The sequence below is a fragment of the Chaetodon auriga genome, chromosome 8 (assembly GCF_051107435.1).
Source record: "Chaetodon auriga isolate fChaAug3 chromosome 8, fChaAug3.hap1, whole genome shotgun sequence".
NCBI lineage: Eukaryota > Metazoa > Chordata > Actinopteri > Chaetodontiformes > Chaetodontidae > Chaetodon > Chaetodon auriga.
The window spans coordinates 15,283,490-15,304,801 of NC_135081.1; the positions used below are offsets into that span (position 1 = coordinate 15,283,490).

The 21,312-nt window shown below is 45.3% G+C and overlaps 1 protein-coding gene across 4 annotated transcripts; it reads left to right on the top strand.

The window, feature by feature from the left end:
* The first annotated feature begins 450 nt into the window (after positions 1–450).
* On the top strand, positions 451–20,393 carry shc1 (SHC (Src homology 2 domain containing) transforming protein 1). 4 transcript variants are annotated; one of them, XM_076736737.1, is made up of 14 exons: positions 619–686; positions 5,915–5,959; positions 13,082–13,246; positions 13,486–13,556; positions 14,058–14,121; positions 15,130–15,249; positions 16,344–16,397; positions 16,801–16,852; positions 17,534–17,660; positions 17,771–17,918; positions 18,481–18,538; positions 18,748–18,864; positions 19,438–19,688; positions 19,800–20,393. In XM_076736737.1, exons 2-14 carry the CDS (start codon positions 5,948–5,950, stop codon positions 19,926–19,928), a joined length of 1,368 nt encoding a protein of 455 aa, XP_076592852.1. In that variant the 5' UTR covers positions 619–686; positions 5,915–5,947; the 3' UTR covers positions 19,929–20,393. The 4 variants fall into 4 exon arrangements, with proteins under 4 accessions (XP_076592853.1, XP_076592852.1, XP_076592851.1 ...); XM_076736738.1 differs by lacking the exon at positions 5,915–5,959 and having other exon boundaries at positions 451–686; XM_076736734.1 differs by lacking the exons at positions 619–686; positions 5,915–5,959 and having other exon boundaries at positions 12,509–13,246.
* Positions 20,394–21,312: the final 919 nt, after the last annotated feature.

Consider the following 21,312-nt stretch of genomic DNA (forward strand, 5'->3'; position numbering starts at 1 on the left):
GTAAGATTTCTCTCTAACTGCATTAGTTTCAGCTAGCTGTACCTAATAAACTGGCATCTAAGTACACATACTGCTGTATGCTTTAGAAATATGATTAAAAATGTACATTTCGATGGTAACAACATCATAATAAATCACACACACCCAACAGCAGTAATAAAGGAATACATTAATGTGACGAAGCTGTTATGGTGAAGATAAGATTTTTCTTTTGGTCTTTGTGGTGACTGAAGGACAAAACATGTTGTTCGCATGTGGTATTTATTTAAGGTAATTTACGTGTTCATGTTTTTGGCTTGCAACCTGGGATTTCTACTTTTGCGCAATCTGCACTGAATGGGCCAGGTGCAAAACGGGGCCAAACGCGCGCGCGCGCGCACGCACACACACATACACAGACACGCACACAGCATCCGCGGCCAGATGACGTTGCCATTTGTTCGCGGAAGTGGCTTCTGTCGTGGCCGAGGAGGGGGAGGCAGGGGGAGGAGGAAGGGAAGGAAAGGAAGGGGAGAGGAAAGAAGAAGTTTAAAGTCATCTTTTATGAAGTTAAACAAAGCTGTGAGGCGCCTGGCGGACAAAAACATCGACTTTTCGTCCCGCTCGGTTAAATTAGGCTGAAGTTTGCGGTGCAACAACTTGGTGGGCAGGAGGGGCAACTCGAAGCAAAGGGAGGAAGAGAGCTGGTAAGTTGCTCGTTAAAGTTGACCACACTTTTTTGGGGCATGGTTTTGGCTTGTGTGCGTGCTGTGCGTCACTTGTACTTTTCAGAAGTTTGAGGAAATAGTTCACCTTCTGTGTGTGCGGTGCCCACAGGGAAGCATTGTCCGGCCTTTGAAAACTTGTGTTATATTAAGACAGCACCGTGCGCTGAAGCCTGTCGGGCTACTGTAAAAATGTAGCTCATGCTCAGACTGAGCTGTGGACACTGTAGCGAAATGTCTCACTTTGTCTGTCCTCCCGCTGTCAGACGACTTCTCACCGTTTGTCATTTGAGGCTGAAGTCTCAGTAGCTGCCGGTTGAGCAACACTATGGTGTAAGAGCCACCACTAAAAGGCTGTATTTAGTTTAAAATAGGCAATGATGAGAAGTCAACTGAGTGGCCCCAAGCTCATGTCTATCCCTGTAAACGAACAGAGAACAGGTCATTAAATGTCTCACCCGTGTCTGTTAGACACAGCAATGTTCTCAAAATGAGTCAGAGCTGAAATGATTCGTCGATTGATCGACGAGTCCATAGAAAATTACTCAACAACTGTTTTGACAACCAGTTACCTGTTTGAGACATTTGTCATGCAAACATTTGCAGCCTCCATCCTCTTCAGTGTACAGATGTTCTGCTCGTCTTCGTTTTACATGACAGTGAACCTGAATGTGCTGGTCAGCCAAAGCAAGTCTTCTGAATAATGTCCCCTTTGAGAAGTTGTGATTGTTTACTATTCTTTGATGTTTTTAATAAGGATAATCATTAGTTGCAGCCCTAAAATCTGTAACAAAAAGTGTCCTGGTAGAGTCAAGCTGAATCTCTTCAGTCCAGTGAGATAAGCTTCAGAGTCCAGTGTACTTGTACTGCAGTCTTTGTGAGGACAAACATCACAACTAAATGCCTAAACCTAAATCTGACCTAACCCATCAGACCAAGTCTGAACCTTCAAACAGCTCTTTGAAGTTGTGAGAACCAGCCAAAATGTCCTCACTTTCCAAAAATGTCCTCACTCTGTAGGTTAAAAAAAAAATAAAAATCAGTCCTCACCATAGTACAAGTACTCATGCACAAACACATTTGTGTTGAACACAATCACACGGTAAACTTACCGTCATGCATCACCATTTCTTCAAGCATATCCATGGAGAGCGATCAGCAAAAGTCGCCTCAGATGTGTTGAAACTGGGTCACTGTGACAGAGTTAAAGTTCACCACAAACGAGTGAAGACAGACAGAGGCTTATGGAAGCGGACTCAAAGGTGTATGTTGGATGATTGAGGCGACTGAGAGAAAGTGGGCTCAGTGCTCTTATCAGAGTCAGCCACACCGCTCAGACCAGCAGCCCCTGACGTGATATTATATGGGGGAAGTTATCTCCGCTGATGAAACGGTGGGGAAGAGAGGGTCCAATCAACAGTTGATCCGAGAAAAAAAGGCAGTAGATTCAGACACATGTCAGGAGCCAGACAAACAAGCGCGCGCGCACACACACACACCTGCACACATATATACCAGGACAAAACCAACACAGACGGGAGATACACAGTGTGTCAGTCAAAGCGGAGCATCTCGTCCGCTCCATCACAGCATTGGCGCAATCCAAAATCCACTTGATTAAAATTGGATCTGTCCAATTCTGCTCAAACCGTATCAGTCACCGGTGAAAGCTTTAGTCCTGAGTGACGGCACAGTGTGACACTTGTGACTGTTACAGCTTCACTTTGACAGGTGACAGGTGTGTGCGCCTGTGTGCGTAGCCATACACTCACCCACAGACATGCGCGCACACACACACACACACACACACACACGTACAGTCATTGCAGAAATAAGCTTTGATTTTTTTTTTTTTTCCCCCCAAGCGGTGAATGTTAGCACTGATATTGGCCTTGAATTAGCCTTGTGATACTTCAAACTTGGCTATTGATAAAACACAGTGGCGAGGCACTAAGCTGCTTTAAACACGTCAAGACTGTTGACAAGACATAATGTGTGGGAGTGTCTGTCCATGTGAGGATGTGTTTGTCTGTGTCTTTGTCTGATGTGTATACTGCGTCTGTATGTCTGCCGGTGTAGGGGTGCGTTTGTCTTCGCCTTTGTGTATGGTGTGTGTGTTCTGGAAACAAACTGTGGGAGTTTGTTTTCGAGGTCGTAGCATGTGGTTGTCCGTCTCTACCCCTACACAATGGGGCCGAGCCTCAGCTGTGTTTCCTCCTGCGCCGCTCGGTTGAGTGCAAAATAACCACGTGGACCGCAGTTTCATCAAAATCCCGTCCTGTGTGATGTCGAAAATGAGAAGTGAGAGTTATTTAGTATTTTTGGATTCTGCGTTGGCAGCCTCTGATCGTTATATTGGCTTTGACGCGTGCAGTGTATCAGTAGGAATCTGTTGGGTCATGGGCTTTGAGTTGATAAATGTCTCTTTTGTCTTTATCATGGCCGATCTCCCTTTAAGCAGAAAGCTGAGATTGCATTTGTAGAAGTCACCTCTCTTTTTGCACGTCAGGGCTCCTCCACCCTTGTTTGGCCTGGGTAATGTGTTGGGTGTGAGACTGAAGTTGTTCCTCTGCCAATTAAGTTCACTTTAGGGTTTGGTCGATATCAAGTCCAGAGCAGGCCAAATTTCCTGGTCCGTCCCTGGCAGAGCTGTTATCACTGTTAATGCTCTAGATTGTTCCTTTATACTGATTTTAGAGATTAAAAATTCATCAGTCTTGTGATATTGAAATATTTAATTGCTCGACAAATACTGAGACATAACTCTTTTAAGATACAGCATTTAAGCATTCTGTTTTAATTTTGTAGATAGAACATAAAACCATAAAACGGGAGGCATTAAAAGCAGCTCTGCCATCTGAACAGCTATAACAGTAAAGATAACACTGCGAGATAAACTTAAATTAGGTGACATAACCTAAATGGCGTGGATAAGCCCAGTCTCACGGCAAAGCGTGTGATAGATCCATCGATCCACCGCTAGAAAAGAGCGTGTCAGTGAGACGGTTTGCCTGGTCTGCCTGAAGGTGCAGTGCCAGCAGGAGCCGATAATGACGTAGCAAAGGACAAATGTAGTATAAAAGGCAGCAAAGTCCTTCCAGGGGTGGAGGTCGGTGTAGAGTGGTGGACCGTACACACACGGCTTTCACACAGGGGACCAGGGAACGACTCCTGTGTGAAACCAATGCTGATTGCTTTAAGGAAGCAGTTTGCAGCGAAAACATGATCTTTTCTTAAATGTAACCGGGTAGTTTTGGTGCCTAAACCTAACCAATCCGCAACCGTCACCTGAAATGTTTCCCAGCAAGCTTTATTGTGAAAGTGTAACCACGATGTTGCATATTTATCATTGCTATAATTGCGGAATGAGAAGGTTTTGTTTGACGCCAAGCTGACGCAGAGCGTGACACAGACATGGTGGACGGGTGCGGAGCAGCAGGTGCTTCACATGCTTTGGTGTGATACTGGGTGGTACACAGCGTGTGCAATGGAAAAACTACCAAATCTACTTTTGAATGAAATTGATTTTGTCATAACATCAGTGTTGCAGAGCTTCCTTTCAGTTTTTTTTGGAGCAGGAACAAGTCTTGAGTTGTGTTAATGTTCACCTCAATCTGATAAGTAGTTAATAGTTAATGTGGAAATCGAATCGGACTGCATATCATTTCATTTGTTGATACTGTGTCAATACAATAGATGGCACTTATTCTTGAAGGCTTGCCCTCTGCTGTGGCTTGGATTGTAAAATGTAAATGTACCTTAGTTTTGGTCGCTATACCAAAACAATGCAACAAGCCTGATTCCCAAAAGCTTGTACTGTGTAAAACCTAAATAACCACAGAAGGCAATCAGTTGCAAATGAATTGTTTTCACTTACAACAGTTTTACAAATTGAGTGTTTATCGAAAATAATTAGCAAGTTAACACATTCTGTGTTGTTTATGTTTTACACAGCGTCCCACCTTTTTTGGAATCAGGGTTGTGTGCGGAGGCATTTAAGCTGCCACTTAATATTAAAGTTTTGGAGGGGACTTGAGTGAAGAAACAACACTGTCTATGACACATAAACAGTTATAGCAAGGGGGAAGTTGTAAGTGGAGAGAGGCAGACAGTGGTAGCAGGAAGGGAATGATGGAAGGAGATAGAGATGTGGGAGTGTGGTTAGAGGGGGTGGTGGAGGGGGGGGGCTGGTACAACCCAAAATAGCAAGCTCACATGTTTGCTGTGTGCGTGGTAAGCTATGAAACCAGCAGAAAGGCCTCCTGCTAAATGCCAGGCTAATCGAATGTTCACTCTCAAAATTTGATAGCCGTTTTGCCGCCCATACATACATTTGTGTTTGCACGTCTTTTCCAGTCAGAGAAGTTTTCCCTTGTCATTTGCGCTCCCTTCGCTGGCCCAGCTCCACTCATCGTCTTCATCATTGTCTCTCTTGTCTCCGTAATGTGAACTGATGCTAGACAGCATCTCAGGCTGGCGATGGTCCAGTAGGGAAAAGGTCAGTGACTAGGCCCGCTTACTCATCTGGGCTTATTTTTTTTGCTTAGTGTACGTAAGGGGGTGAGGAGTGAGGCAGGTCAAATCAGATTACACACACACACATGCACACACACACACACACGCACACACACATGCACAGTTTAAAAGCAGACAGCAGACAGCAGATGTGGCCCTGCAGCGTGTGCATTAGATCCAGAGCTCCGTCTCGGGCCGTCTCTGACTGTTTCATGTAATAAATACTGACTAGCTGCAGCTTGCACACACAGTTATTCCATCGTACTTCATGCGTCGAAACAAAACACGCACTCACTAACTCGTGTCGGGCAAGCTGAGACACAAACATCCTACACATGCTGTCCTTTCAGTTAATTCCTTTCATTCCACAGAGTGTGTTTCAACATGCACACTGGATTATTGCCTTTCTCCAATCACTCTTGTTCTTTCTTTCTCTCACTTTCCGTTACTTTCTCCCACTCTTGCTCGATCTTTTATGTCAATGCTGTGTCTCTGTGTGCTTAATCTACTGGCTTGTTTATATCAAGGAGGTCCCATGACCCTCTCCACAGCTGATCCTGGGAGCAAAGCATGCTGGGAGACAAGTAGCTGCAAGGGCAGCATCAGAGCGCGCTGTGATTGGCTCCTTGAGTTTGTGTATGTGTGTGTGTGTGTGTGCACAGTCAGTGTGCTGATGTGCGCTTTGGTGTTTTTAGGGTTACAGACTCACAGGCAGCCTGTGTTGGCCAATGGAATATATGGTAAGACATTCAAATGATACAGCCAGCTAATCAAAAAACACACTGTGACACGGTGGCAAAGGGCTTGCATCTTCTCACCACAATGTAGTGCCAAATCGAAAGGTCAAAACTCTCACGTCTAATATGAAGATCTGTCGTTATGGTATTTAGAGACTGATGAGAGGTTTAAAGGATAGATTAATTTACAGAAGCCCTCTGGGAAGTAATCGCTTAGCCCACTCGTCTTCAGGAGGGTTAAACACTAGTCTTGTAGCGAATGAATAGTTGTAACTTTAGGGCTGCATGATTACAGTAAAAATGCTCTAAATTAGCTGTCTAGATATGGTGAATATGGTCATAATTCACAAAATTCACAGTTTGGTTCATTTTCAATAGATCATGAAATAAGGCCTCCCTGCGATGTGCCCTCATTTTCTATTTTCAATTTATTCTAATTCAACTTTATTGAATTGTGATGTTTGAGACTTTGAAATGAAAAGGGGAGCTTTGCCTGACCCATTTAGATTGGTTTCTCAGCAGCAACAGAAAACAGAAGCATTATTCAACAGAGTTTGAACAAAGCGCAGTCTCATAAGAAACAGTTCAGCATGATACATTATATTGTTGCACCCCTACCAGTGATTTGAGAAAACAAACTATTTTTACGACATGTTTGGCATCTTTTATCATTTAAAAGTTTTTCTCAGCAGAGATCTTAAAAGTTGGAACTCACATCTATCCTTGTGAAACTGGAAACTAAAGACTAAGCATGTAGTCATGCATGAGTAATTGTGCAGCCCTGTGCATGTAAATTTATTGCGGTTTGTGTGAGATACTGTTAATGACGCTCAGTTGCCCGGTTATTTGGTACACCTAATGCAGTCCTGCATTATGGCATCAGACTTGTTCCAAATAAGCTGTGAACTGAACATTTTCAGTATAAACTCAGGATCGCTTGAAAAATGAAAGAAAGCAGTATTATCTTTCTGTCAACCCTAAGCCACGGTGTGTCATGTGTTTCACTGGTTACAGGCAATGGTGCAGGCTACGGGTGGTGGGGGCTGCCTTCACTAATCACTGTCAAACCAATCACTTCCAGTCATATCACCATGTGGTGTGCAGTGATAGAACGACACTCTTGTTTGCTGCAGCTCTCTGTTTTTGATCCTTCATGTCCCTGAGTGCACTACTCCGACAGCATGATGACGGTGCAGTGGACAAACGCAGTACTGCAGGGACTGTATTTTGGGGTGTCATTTGAGGACTCCTTGCATATCCACTCTGCTGGGTTCCTGTGTCACTCTATGGGTGGTTTCCTCTGCTTTCTGCAACGCTGCCTTCTCATCAGATACGCTCGAATGTCAGGTCCAATCTGTGGAATCTCTGCTTTCTGTCTGCCTTCACAGAATCACTCTGTTGTTTTTGTGCTTGCCTGGTAATGACCTGTCCTTTCCCCCTAGAGAGCTCTAGTCATGTACTAACACAGGGAAAATGTGTGATGTGAATGCCAGTCGGTTTCTCTCTTTGTGAATTTGTCCACTTTCATCAAGGTTACACAGAGTGACCTCATGTCACTCTCTGTGCAGTCCGTGGAGGGAGGGTGAAACCTCTTCCTCTTTCTGTCTCCATCCTCCCTCTCTTTCTTTCTCCCCCCCATTCACTATGTTTCTCAGGTTACCAAACATGAATAAGGGAGGAGCCTTGAATAGCCAACATGGACAACCTTTCCTCCTCACACATGCTCACACAAACATACACACTCTCTCGCTTTCTCCCCTTCCCCCCCTCTTCCACATCTCCCCTTGGAGTGTGTGCATTAATGTGCAGGAGTGCAGCATCTTGCTGTGCATGCACATGTACACTGCTAAATGACTGAGGCTGCAGAGAGGAGGTGGGGGGAAGGGGAGGAAACAGGAAGGAGGTAGGATGGGAGGTGGGGAGGGCATAGGCAGCAGCCGCTAGCGTGTGTGTGTGTGTGTGTGTGTGAGAGAGAGAGAGAGAGAGAGAGAGAGAGACAGTAAAAGAGAAAATGGGAGGCAGCATCACCCACCCAGACTGGGAGGAGGGGAGGACAGACAGCGTGATCGTCCCTCCAACAGACAGAGGTGGAAGGAAAGTGGGAATGAGAGACAGACGTGAGGGGAGAAGAGGAGCACAATGAAGGAGTGCCATTGTCCATCCTGGCAGCACTGGCTTTTCACCATCTGCTGAAAGAGAGAGAGAGAGAGAGACAGAGGAGGGAAGAGAGGAGGAGGCAGCCAAACGGAGGAGAGGATAAATGGAGAGGAGCTGCCGGCAGTGACTTTGTGAATTAATCGAGCGGAAGAGCGGATCAGAGCAGAAGCACGTTTTTTTTCAGGGAGTGGACGCACGAGAGAGCCAGGAAAGGGAAGGAGAGGACGAGTGACCGGACAGTCTGTGGCAGTTTAAACATTAATGTGGCTCTCATGTGAGCCCAGCTTTAGATGAATCGCCCTGGATTATCAGCTGTATGCTTTTTAAACCAAAAAAGGAACTACTATTTACGCTTTGGCATTCATTAACAAAAAATAAAGAACTCTGAGGGACATTGATTAGACCCACTTTATACAAAACAGTTTGAATGACTTTTTTGTTTTTTGTAAATATAGACTCTCTTTGTGACTTCTGATTTTCTATTCTCTCTGAGTATAAGATCCACTCTGCAGGATGTTATACAATCATTATCTTTGTTAGCTGCTGCACAGAATATTCAGGTTGTTTTTATGCAAGTTTTTCTAAACATCCGTGTTTTTTCTTAGAAGTGAATGGTCAGTGTTGTTGTTGTTGTTTGTACTGTTATTAGGAAAGCGATTGTTGTTCTGTTGAAATAATATCAGACATACAGTCTTACATGCCCCAGTTGGAGTCAGTGCATGCAGCCGACATGGGATGTCAACATTGATTGGGTTTTATGGCTGGCGCGACGCCGGTCAAACTTTGATCATTTCCTGAAACCTATTGATCCTTCTAGGAGTCTGTCGTTTTTCCTCCTGCTGGAAGAAAAGAAGCTCTAACGTGGAGCCTTTGATGCAGCGGCTAATTGCTGCCATGTGATTTAACAAAGCAGTTATCTCTTTGTCTGAAGATTTCTGCGGCTGTCGGGACTTCTCCGTGTATATCCTCCGCAGGCATCTCTTTTAATGTCTGTTGCCATAGCAACGGGCGGCAGCTCCAGACAGAACAAGATGTAAAGTTGTTTTTTCTCATCTTATCTCCTAAAACTGGTGCTGTTCCATTAGGTAATTGTATATATTTAGTAGATAAGAAGCAGTGGACTTGATTAGTCTGTGGTTGTGTGCAGTTTTTAGACTTTCTCTCTCAGACGGGGACTTCTTTTCTTTAGTAGACAGTCTTTGTCTATGCGGAGCTCAGCAGTCTCCGAGATTCAGGGTTGTTTCAGGTCACCTGTCTCCCCCTCCCCATCCTGTGTGTCGTCTTGGGCGCCTCAGCTCAGCCCGGTTTGTCCTGATCTCACCTTTATCAACGGCAACTACCATCTTCATCAGTCAAGCTGATGTGCCATTATCAGGAATGACTGGATAAATGAGATTATGTTACTGGCTTCACTTGTACATACCACTCTGTGCAGCTGCTTGGCCTCGATGCCACTAATCATTGATCATTAGGCATGCTATGTTTGTGACAGTCTGTTCCTGTTACTGCCTGTGAGTAGGTGACTCAGGATTTCTCCTCATGTAGAGGGTCATCTCCTCTGCAGTCACCTGACCTACACTGTGTTCTGTGCACTGAAACATCCTCGGGCAGTGTGAGGGTTAACTCTGCTCATACAGCATTTCAGCAGCCCTGTGTATGAGAACACACCTGGATTTCCCTCTCTAGTGTTAACAAGTCTATTTATGGTGGATCTTTTGCCTTTTGTAAGTGCTATTTCCCTCTCAAGACTAATTTCTTGTTTAATTAAGGGTGTGAGAGACTGTTTTGTTTGTTCTGCATGCTCTTTGATTGTCCAAATCCTGGGTGTCTTTTGTGACTTTTCTAGCCATACTTCTTTACAGCTTTCTGGAGATTATCACAGCCTGTCTGGCAGTGCGTGAGCGTGACTGGATCCTCCATGGTGCTTTTCGGACAAGACCAGATGGATGACTAGCTAGAATTGCTAGACAATCCCTCTGTGGTGCTAGACTGGTGTAGGCGACTGTTCTTTTGCCATGCATCCAGCGCCCACTACAAGCTGGCCGGCTTTACTTCACAAATAGTTAAGTTCTGAAATGTTAGCGCGTGGAAAAATCAGCCTCTTCGCTTGGCATCACTGAAACGTTGATGCCAAATTTACAACATTGTGTAAGTGTTCTAGGCGAGGTGTGTGTAAACCTTGCTTCCCTTTGACGGAGTAAAGGTCAACAGATTGTAAATATGACTAGTGCCTCAATAGCACTGGGGTGTAGGCCAGCAGGTTTGCTGCAGGACTATAGGTGCAGCCTTTCCTCCTACTGAGGTCAAACTGCTCCAGACTGTTTTGTTTGTGCGGCTTTGGGACTCTGCAAGAGACTGTTAACGTAAACAGACTGTTGTTTGCCTTCGAGGTTGGTCTATGCAGAATATGAGGTGTTATGTGCTGTTTGCACAGTAGTTTGTAGTACTGACAGCTAGCCTGCTGCTTGATAAGCTCTGCCTTAGATAAAGAAGGAAGCGGTTCCACAACGAAATACTTGGCTTGTTCATATCATATGGGGCTGTGTCAACACTCTTCTCTCAGGTAACTGACTACTATCTGGGCTTGTTATTTGAACCAAGCAGTAATAAAGTTACAGGGTAAGAAGAGAGGTGCATGGAGAGATCAATCGGTTTCGACTGAGCATTCACAGCTGAGTGAACGAGTTCACGTTCAACTCTGATGAGCCTCCGGCACCATTCAGGGAACCCTGAGTTGGGAGTTCAAACCGGACCAATCAGGTCTCATTACCATCACAACAAGCCCACCGGTAGTCGTCATCAGCCAATGACCTACATTCTCCGGTGTTACATCACCACCGTGCTACTGCAGTGTGTATCACTGTGCCAGACACAGACAACATCTCAGAATCAACCTACCACTATCTAATGGTGCTCCAGAAAAAAAACCCATCCCAACCGAGGTGGCCAGTTTTATGGAACACACTTGAACCAAGGCAGCCTCACTTGTTTTAGCCATATCAGGAACTTCAGTCAGGGACGGGCCCAACTCTGCTGGCCCAGTCTTAAATACTAACTTTTTTTCTTTCTGTTTTCTACTGGTGTCTAAATAGGTGACCATGCCTAGCCTCTAGCCATCCCCAGTCTTACAGTTAGAGAGGCAGAAAGACAGGGCTCACCATTAACATATTAGACAGAGGGACTGTTAAACAGGACAGCCTGGAGAACGGGCGAGCAGACGAGGGAGGGGGTGAGGGGGAGCGAGAGATCATCTGGAAGAGGAGAGAGGAAGTGGTGGCGCGGGAGAGGGCGGAGGCGTTGGAGAGACAGAGGTTGGCAGAGTACATCGTGTGGAGGAAGCGAGAGGGCTTCCAGGAGAAGAGAGGAGACAGAGAGAGGGGAGGAAAGAGTGCAGAGAAAGGGAACGAGGCTGTGCCAGAAGTAATCTGGAAGAGGAGAGAAGAAGAAGAAGGAGACGCAGGGAGGGAGAGAGCGAGGGCTATTCAGAGAGGACATGAAACCATTTGGAGGAAGAGGGAGAGGGAGTAAAAGGGCAATCTGATGAAAGGTTTGAGAATACGATGCACTTGAAAAGTAGGCGTTAAAGAAAGCGTGCTGCGTTGGATACTAGCCATACATCAGTAAGCCTCCTCTCTCTTCTTTAGCAGTGGGCTTCATTGAGCTCTGCAGGTGCTCGCTGTAGTATCGACCAATTGGAGCTGTGTATTGTGTGTGTGTGTGTGTGTGTTGCTGCCGTGTTAGTGCGCGCGGCCCCCTTGCGATCCCCTCGTTGGCTGCTAATAGGATTTTTATGGGCCTGTGTCAAGCAGGATAGAGCTGCCGAGGGGAGTTGCTTCACACGTGCACACATGTGCACACGCCAACACACACATACACACATAATCTAAGAAGTGTTGTGGGCAGGGAAGGTTTATACTGCCTCACACACATGTAAACACATCACGTACAAGTGCGCACCCCTCAGCGCAGTAAGACACGAGGGGGCGTTGAGAGACAATCACTTGTGTTGATTCTCCATGGTGCTGGCGACAGCTGGATAACTGGCCCTCACTGAGAGGCTATTAAACTGGGACAAGATACTCACAGATATTGTTTTACATTATGGCAAAAACACTAAGATGAACTCTTTGTGGAGAGCTAAGACCATGTCATCATCAGTCCCTGGGAACACAATGAACTGTGATGCAGATTTAAAAGTGATCTGATGACAACATGATCTGCAGTGGTGCACTAAAAAACTTTTTTCATCTGCACTCGACCATAAACTGGGACACCCCACTTTTCCTCTGCACCTTTTCTCATCCTGCTTTCATTGTGGGTGAAGCCCTTTTTGAAGCAGTTTGGTTTTGGCTGCCTGGTAATGAGTGGAGGACAGACAACCAGACAGATGGATGCAGCTCTTACGCTGAGGGAGACAGACAGATGGCTGTGTGTCCTTTCCGAGAAAAACTTTGAATGCTGAGACAAAGAGACTTTGATTGACTCACTAGAGCCTGTGTGGACTTGCGCGGATATAAAAACTGACACTGCAGATTCATTATGGAGCTTGTCCCAAAAACCAAGTACACCCACTTTCGGAGTGAATCGCTGAGCTCAACTGATGAAACAAACTCCAATCCATCTTCGTTCCCTCCTTCCAGTCCCGCCACCCCGCTCACTCCCTCCCCTGGCTTGCCTTCCTCTCTCTCCTCCTCGTCTCTCACTCCCATCTTGCCCCCCTCTTCTCCCCGCCCGGCTGAGAACAGCCCCACCACCCTCTGCTCCTTCTTCCCCAGGATGGGATCCCTTCGTCTGGGTGTCTCTGCCACTCTTCTCCCAGGACTCAAAGCATCAAGCAGGCCACAGCAGCCTCAGGCGCCTGTTGAGTCATCTGGGGACGACAGGAGCAGCTCTAGCTCCTCCCCTCCGCTTCATTACCCACTCCCCCCTCTAACCGCTCCTTCTCCCCCTCCCCGACCTCCTCTGCAGGACATGAACCGGCTGGGAGGGGCGTCCAGGAGGGCACGGGTGGAAGGAGGGCAGCTGGGAGGAGATGAGTGGACGCGCCATGGCTCCTTTGTCAACAAGCCCACCCGTGGCTGGCTGCACTCCGACAGTGTGGTCAGCACCACCGGTGTGTCCTACACTGTACGGGTAAGCGACCGGCACACTCTCGCTAACCCCTCACTGAGGTATATCTGAAATATACATAAAATATCTCTTTGCAGTCTGTTTCTTTGCATATATACATGCCTCTTTCACATTTGTAGAAACTGACACAGAAATGAGGAAGGGGCGCCTCTTTCTTCCTCTGCTGTGCTCCACATGTCCAGTGGGACTCTGATGTGGGATATGTCTTATGCTAATGTGTCTCCTTCCTGTTTCCTGGGCAGTACATGGGCTGTGTGGAGGTGCTACAGTCAATGCGAGCGCTGGACTTCAACACCAGAACTCAGGTCACCAGGTGAGATGACGCACTGCTCATGTGCTGCTGGCTTTCTCTCATCTCATTTGGTGTTCGTGTATGTGGGGGCGAGATGGTAACCGTGTGGTTTGACTAGGAGAAACGTCGGTGGCGTACACTCACGCACACACAGTCCACCTCTTCTACATCTTTTTCTTTTTTTCTTCTGTCTTTGTCTGCTAGCTTACTCGCTCTCCGTCCCACTTCCGCTCTCTTCTTCTTTCTTGCTTGTTTCTTTCGGCCTGTATGTTCATGTGTGTGCGTGAGTGTATACACGCCTGCAGCTCTCCCGGCCCCGAAATTAGAATGTTCTGGAATCCTGGTGGTTTCCTTCTGGTTTCCGTGTGTTTGTCTCCGTGGCAAAGGCAAGCACCGTTGCCAGGAACGATAAATTCAATCACCCACTGCCAGATCTCATTTAATCCTCATAATCGTGAGTCCGGGAAGGTGTGAGGGTTAATGACATGTTATTGCAACACTTGCATGTCATTAATGTTTCAGGGAAGCCATCTCTGTGGTGTGCGAGGCAGTGCCCGGAGCCAAAGGAGCCCAACGCAGGAGAAAGGTACACACCACGCACACTAGCACACACCCTTAAAGGGCATTATTTATTTATACGGCTTAAGTGGGCGGCAGTGGGAAGGGTTTTCTGGATAAGAGCTAGATTTAGCTTGATTGTCCACTCTGTGGTCAGTTGGCTGTTCAGTCACACACTCTCCCTGAAACACACACAATCAGATCTGGATTTAGGCTGACTTTTGTGGTTAGCGGCTTACTCACAGGTAATTACCAATCACTCTCTGGTCTCTGTTTTCCTTTCCTCTTGTCACAAGGGAGGCTGCAGAGGTGGAGTAGTAGCTTGCGTGGAGCCAGAGTCAGGCCAAAGAAGCACTACGTCTTAGCAGACATAGCCACCAGTCTGCTGTTTAAAGACTGTGTGTGTCTGTGCACAGTTTTCCTGTAAAGCTAAAAACATCCACCCAAACAGTTCGTAAAACAGGTGGCTAAATCCAGTAGCCTGTTGTCCTCGCAGGTTTTGACCAAGGAATGTCTGGTAGTGCAGCACACCAGACAAAACACAGTTATAGGATGCAAACCAGAATAGATAAAAGCAGTCTAGTCCCTCTGATTTGGCTGGACTGAGGTTAATGTGGCTGAGTATGTGCATCCTGTCTTGATGCTGTTTTTCTCACAGTGTGCGCCAAATACTCTGGAGCAGATATGGATGAAAGCTGTGAGAATAAGCAGAGGATTGGGATAAATGGGCTGGCACAGCAGTGCTGGCGTGGTCGGGGCGACGCTCTTGGCCCAGCCTACAGTATGCGAACTGTCCTGTCTACTCCCCATTGGTCACAGTTGGCCTTGGAGACAGGATCACTTTCACAATCGCAGCTGTTCTTTCACTCCCACACACACAGGCATTTCCACACATACGCCCACATGCTCACGCACGGTCAGGGAGCACTCAATGGGCTATCAGGCCCTGTTGAAATAAAAAAAAAATGGCCAGTTGTTTTCTGTTTGCACAACTTGTTTGTTTATCACTCGTGTATCACTTCCCTCTTCTTCACAGCCTTCCTCTCGCTGTCTGACCTCCATCCTGGGGAAGAGTAACCTGCAGTTTGCTGGCATGACAATCAGCCTTACCATCTCAACCAGCAGCCTCAACCTGCTGGCCTCAGACTGCAAACAGGTTAGACTGAAACCAGCTTGCTCTCCAAGATGCTGTGTGTATTTTTCTCAAAAACAGTTAGTCAGAGATGTACCTGATGGTGACTGTCAGAGTTCAGTCTGTGCAGTTTTATCGAAGCAGAATAAACTGGAGGATGTCTCTGCTTAATGTGGTCTTAAGGATTATACACACTTATATTTTAAGATCAACTTCAGAATGGCAATTCTTATAAAATGGCTATTTTTATTTCATTGTAAATATTATTTGTCCTTCAAACTTTGTGTCACTGTGTAAACTGCATTTTTAATGTTCAGCATCATTATATCTACTAACCTGAATTATCCGCCCAGAGTAGATTTCAGGTCATTTCAGAGAATATAGTTTAAAGTTAGTTTAGTTTGCATGAATTTCAGCGAGGGTTGGGCTTAAATTCTGTAAAAATGTATTTTGACTTCCAGAAGGTACCTGGCCATAACCTACCACTCAAGGTACTATTTTTGTGATTATCAGTGCAGTGTGGCGTGTCGTTCTGGGGCATTCAGGGGATTCCCAGATAAATTTCAACCTTCTCCTCTTTGTTTGCCTCTTTTATCCTGGTTGCTGCATAAATCCCTTTTAACCATCATCTTCATTCCTGCAATGCCACAGGGGAGAATGTGATCCTCCTCCTCGACCTCTAATGAGTTAACAGCTGCTGAGAGATGTTTATTTCTTTACGGAGTTGGTATACAGCAGAGTGGCGTGTGCACCTTAGCACATGAAACAAAGAGACGTGCTGTGCACATACATCCATGCAGAAAAAAGCCTCAGATGTGAACCACACTGTGCACAGGGCATTAGCAAGTGTTGGTGTTGTTATTGATCCATCATGAGCGGTTGTTGCAGACTGTTAAAAAGGTGTTCCATCCATTGTCCTTACTTAGTTTTTATCTCTGGTGCAGTTGATGGCGCTCAATGGAGGAAAAAGCACTTTTCTCAGTAATGATTCCACATTTGTCTCTCCATCCGCGTGCTTCCATCTCACTTCCCACATACTTCATGTCACCCATGTGCTCTCCCTCTGTCTCTCTCTCTATCCTCTCTCTCTCTCTTCTTTTCTTTCTTTTTCTCCACAGATAATCGCCAATCATCACATGCAGTCCATCTCCTTCGCTTCTGGAGGAGACCCAGTGAGTCACCCAACACTCTCTCTCTCTCTCGCTCTCTCTTTCTCTCTCTCTCCCTCAGCTCAAATCTCACTCTGGCCTTTTTCCATCTTTCTTCAGCCTGCGTATCCTTCCTTCCTGTCTTCTATCATTGTCTATTCCCTATAAATACCACTCACTCCATTACTGCCTCGCTGGTTTGCGGTCCTCCTCCTCCAAGCTTGATCTCATCACTTCCTGTCATTTCTCTTTCAGTTCAATGTATGTTTTTAACTCTTGTCATGACTTAAAGAGTGCAGCTTTAGCTTTTATCTTTCTTCTTCTTCTTCTTTTCAAACTTTCTATCCTAAACCTGCCCTTCACCTTTTCCTTCCATCATGTTTCTCCCTCCCCTCCTCCCCTAACTGTCTCACCCTGTCTCCCTCAGGATACGGCTGAGTATGTAGCATATGTGGCCAAAGACCCAGTCAACCAGAGAGGTGAGCAAAAAGACACCTTCGTTCAGGCAGTATTTGACAATATAGATGCTTTAAAAATACCCGTATTACTGCTGAACTATTTTAGGCCCTCGGTTTAAGTAGAGCTCTGACCATGATCCCTTGGTACATAATTGCAAATGTTCTGTCTATATTCAGTCTCATTGGATGGTGAAACAGGTTTTGAGATTACACTTTCAGCAGATACTGTAAATAAATATGAGCAAGCTGTTTAATTAAAATCGAAATCAATCCTATTAAGTAGATGAGATGGCTCTATTCATTTATTTGTTCCCCTTTGAATTTGACACACCGCCCATTGGAGCAGACACATCACAGACCCACTGTGTAGTGTGGAGGAAGAAACAGTACGTTTACCACTAAATAGTCATAGCAAGTAACAGGACTGTTTTTAATTGTTAGGCAGGATCTGCTTTATTCATGATTATGTGTGAAAAGGTGGCTTGATTTTCCATGCAATGATGGCGAATGGAGGAAAAACTGCTATTCTTGGTTTTGTGCTCAGGAGCAACTGAAATAAAACCAGTTGCACACATGCACATTAAGGCCATTATTCATGTTCTCTATGTAATGAGAACTCAATGTGTTTGTCTAGCTGAGTTCATGTTCACGTACATGTTGCTGCAGCTTTCGTATGAGTCATTTGTGCCTCCTCTCCTTCAGCATGTCACATTCTGGAGTGTTCAGAGGGTTTAGCCCAGGAAGTCATCAGCACCATCGGCCAGGCCTTTGAACTGCGTTTTAAACAGTACCTGAAAAACCCTCCCAAACTGGTCACACCTCATGACAGGTAAATGTGAACAATGTCATTCACATTTGTGCAGAACATAACCTTATGTGTGCATTTGTCACCCATAATGTGTTTCTGTGTCTGCTTTCGCGTCGCCACTATTCTCCCAGAATGGCTCCATTTGACGGCTCTGCATGGGAGGAAGAAGATGATGAGGCTGCTCCACCTCCTGACGTCCCTTACTATAATAATTTCCCTGGAAAACAGCCTCCCCCTGGTGGACTGATTGACATGAGGACCCGCCCAGGTGCCACGCTGGTGAGAAATGTGTACAACACAACAGCAGAACAAGATACTCATATACGTTTCAGCACATCCGAACACTACTCATACTGCAATTAAGACATGACAGACTTGTAAGGAATCTAATAACTACACATCTTATGAATCAGAATTGCCTAGTTCTGAGCTGAGAAATGTAAAAGGGATAGTTTGGCTTGTGATAGACGAATCATCAACTTTAAATGGGAATTTCTTGCGTATGTACAACCCTGATTCCAAAAAAGTTGGGACTATACAAAACAGAAATAATACAGAATGGGATCACTTGCCACATATACTCAATTGAAAACAGCATAAATACAATATGTTTAGTGTTTCACTTCATCAACTTGTTTTTGTAAATATTTGCTCATGATTGGGTATGAAAGGGACATCCTCGAAAGGCTCAGTCGTTCACAAGCAAGGATGGATTGTATTCTGTTTTTATCTAGGTTTTAAACAGCATTTCATCTTTTTTGGAATCGTGGTTGTTGTTCACCAGAGTATGTCCACATGTGACTGTGACTCATTATTTGTTCATATGCCTCTGTGTTTGCAGCCTTATGGACAGCCTGGTCAGAATGACATTCACAAACAGCCGCTGCCGCCTCTACCAGGTGAGCTCTGTCTCTACCCATCTGTCTGCATCTAAATGTCATTCACTGTAAATCAGGAGAAAGGGAAAGTCGAAGGTTGACATCCAGTCATAATTAGAATGAAGTCATAGATTTAATGCACATGGCTGATGAGGAAATTTGAACATGAACCAAGCTAACATGTAATTTTCCTCTCTTTTTGTTTCTTTTCCCTTTGTTTTTTTCTCTAGTGGGAGCCAAAGAAGGGGCACGGGAACTGTTTGATGACCCTTCATACGTCAATGTGGATAAACCCCGCCCCCCAGTTGCAGCCAATGGAAATGCTCACAGAGATGCTTTTGACATGAGTAAGCGCCTCACCCGTTCTATCTGTGTTTGGAATATCAAACCAGCTTGACAAACCAAGCTAAAATGGACTGCTGTCTAAAAAGAAAGCTGCTGATTTCTTGTTAATAACAAAATGTGTTGGTTGTAATCAAAATGACCAGATTTCATGCTAACTCAAATGTGCAATTGTTCTACCATAAGTAAAGAATAGGGGTTAATTATTGACTAAAGAGATGAGCTGAGTAGTGTGCACTGTGCATTCTATATGACAGGCTAATTGAAGAGTGGTGCTGCCCACAGAAGGCAGTCTTGAAGGAAGATAAGGGAATTAGAGTGCCTTTGTCCATTACAGGGGCATTTTATGTAACATGATTGGTTGGCTGCGTAAAGCTTTTCACATTAAAGACAGTCCACTATCAGTGTATGGCACGCAACTGTCAGAAACCATGTGGTTCACTTAGATAATAGTTTTTGTTCTAAATAGGAACTGAAACAATAGGAAAGGACAGAAGTAATTTTTCTTCTATAGAGGCATTCATTTGAGGTTTTCAGCTGAGAAAACACTATAAATATCTGTGTATTTATTTCTCAAGAACCATTTGATGATGCCCTGGGGGTCTCTGGACACAGTGGCCCAAGCTCAGCAGCGCCCCCTCTGGTGCAGCAGTTGCAGTGTGAGGCCTGGTTCCACGGCAGTTTGAGCCGCAGGGAAGCAGAGAGGCTGCTGACCCGCGATGGAGACTTCCTGGTGCGAGAGTCTGGGACCACGCCTGGACAGTACGTCCTCACAGGACAGCAGGGGGGTCAGCCCAAACACCTGCTGCTAGTTGATCCAGAAGGAGTGGTGAGTCAGGGTGGGAGGAGGAGATCATGAGGGCGAGAGGGTACATGGATGAGCAAGGGCTATTTTTTAAGTAGTGTTGGATTAAACTTTTTTTTTTTTTTTGTCTTCTAGGTTCGTACAAAAGATCATCGGTTTGAAAGTGTGAGTCACCTGATCAGCTACCACATGGACAACAGACTCCCCATCGTATCAGCCGGTAGCGAAGTGTGTCTGCAACAGCCAGTAGAGCGCAGGGCCTGACGTTACACACACCAATGAAATACTCCACCAAATATACACACACTCCTGCAGCAATTCAACACAAGTCAAACACACCTTCATATGCTAGAACATATACAGCAACACTACACGTAAAACACACACACACACAAGAATCCATATACACATGCCATAGCAAAGAAAGCCAAAAAAAGAAAAAAGTCACCAGTTTCTCTGCAGAATCACTCACTTGCTGCTGTTGCCACATTTTCCTTTCTGAAAGCCAAACTGTGACCTGCAGTCCTTGACCCCACCAACTATCAGGCGCATCCCTCCACAATGGAGAAGCACTGCTGCAATTTCTCCACAGCCTACTGTGAACCAGGGAGGAGCCCTTCGCTAATTTCAGAATGGGGCAGATTTTTTTTTTTTTCCTTTTTTTTCCCAGGAAAAAACAAAACAAATATTATTGTGCGATTATGGAAAAAAAAAAAAAACAGAACAGAAGACTTTACTAATACATGGGATCGCATACAAAAGAATCGTGGAACTGAAAAGTGATGAAAGGAGCCTAAATGGGACATGGAATGAGATTTTCTGTGCTTGTCAGCACACGTTCTTTCATTCAGGGAAATGATTTCCCTCCTCAGACTGTTGCTGGTGCATATTAAGCAAAACACAAACTGGGTGGCAGTGGTTCCTTGTTAAAGAGACTGAACCAGGCTCCAACATAAACTCTCCTTTAAAGTGTCACTGGAGCACTTCAGCATCAAACCTGACTTTGTAAGAATTCTGCCTGGTGAATATGCATAAACTAGTTTGCTTCCAATCTAATCAGGAGGGCCACCCTACCCCCAGCCACTCCCCTTTTAAGGACTTTTAACAAACTTTGACCCCCAGAGTGATACCTGGTGATGAGGGAAGCCTGTATGCAAAACTGGGGACTGCTATGCCAATGACCGTCTTTTATGTTTTTGGTTTTCAACTGTTATCCTGGGACTCGTTTCTTATTGGACATTCTGCGTTCAGGAGGATTGAAAGAGCTGTATCTCCTTCTCCTTTGTAAACACTGATAGGCGCACCTTTATGCCACACACGGTCTGCACCAAAGAACATGAACTTGGTTGCTAACAGCAGAGAAAGCCATGGCAATTATCAACATTTATCTGTCTTGTGTGCTTACAGCAATGGGAGCAAATTTAGAGCGGAGGAAATGCATATTAAAATGGGCCTGTTTTAGAAGGGAGAAGAATCGAGGTGATTGTGCCTGAATGCTGTAAATTATTGTCACCCACAAACACAATAACTAGTGCATTTTGGGAAGCATAGGCCACATCACTTTTGGCCTGTTGCTTTTCATTGACTCCTTAGTATGTGTTTGCATTGACAATCTGTGGGTTCTATCTTTACAGAGCGTTCTGCCTGA

Coding starts and splice junctions, on each gene's coding strand:
- shc1 (XM_076736734.1), top strand. CDS start 12,653: ATGGAGCTTGTCCCAAAAACCAAGTACACCCACTTTCGGAGTGAATCG. Junction 17,661..17,770: donor CTGGTCACACCTCATGACAG/GTAAATGTGAAC, acceptor CTATTCTCCCAG/AATGGCTCCATTTGACGGCT. Junction 19,689..19,799: donor TAGTTGATCCAGAAGGAGTG/GTGAGTCAGGGT, acceptor TTTGTCTTCTAG/GTTCGTACAAAAGATCATCG.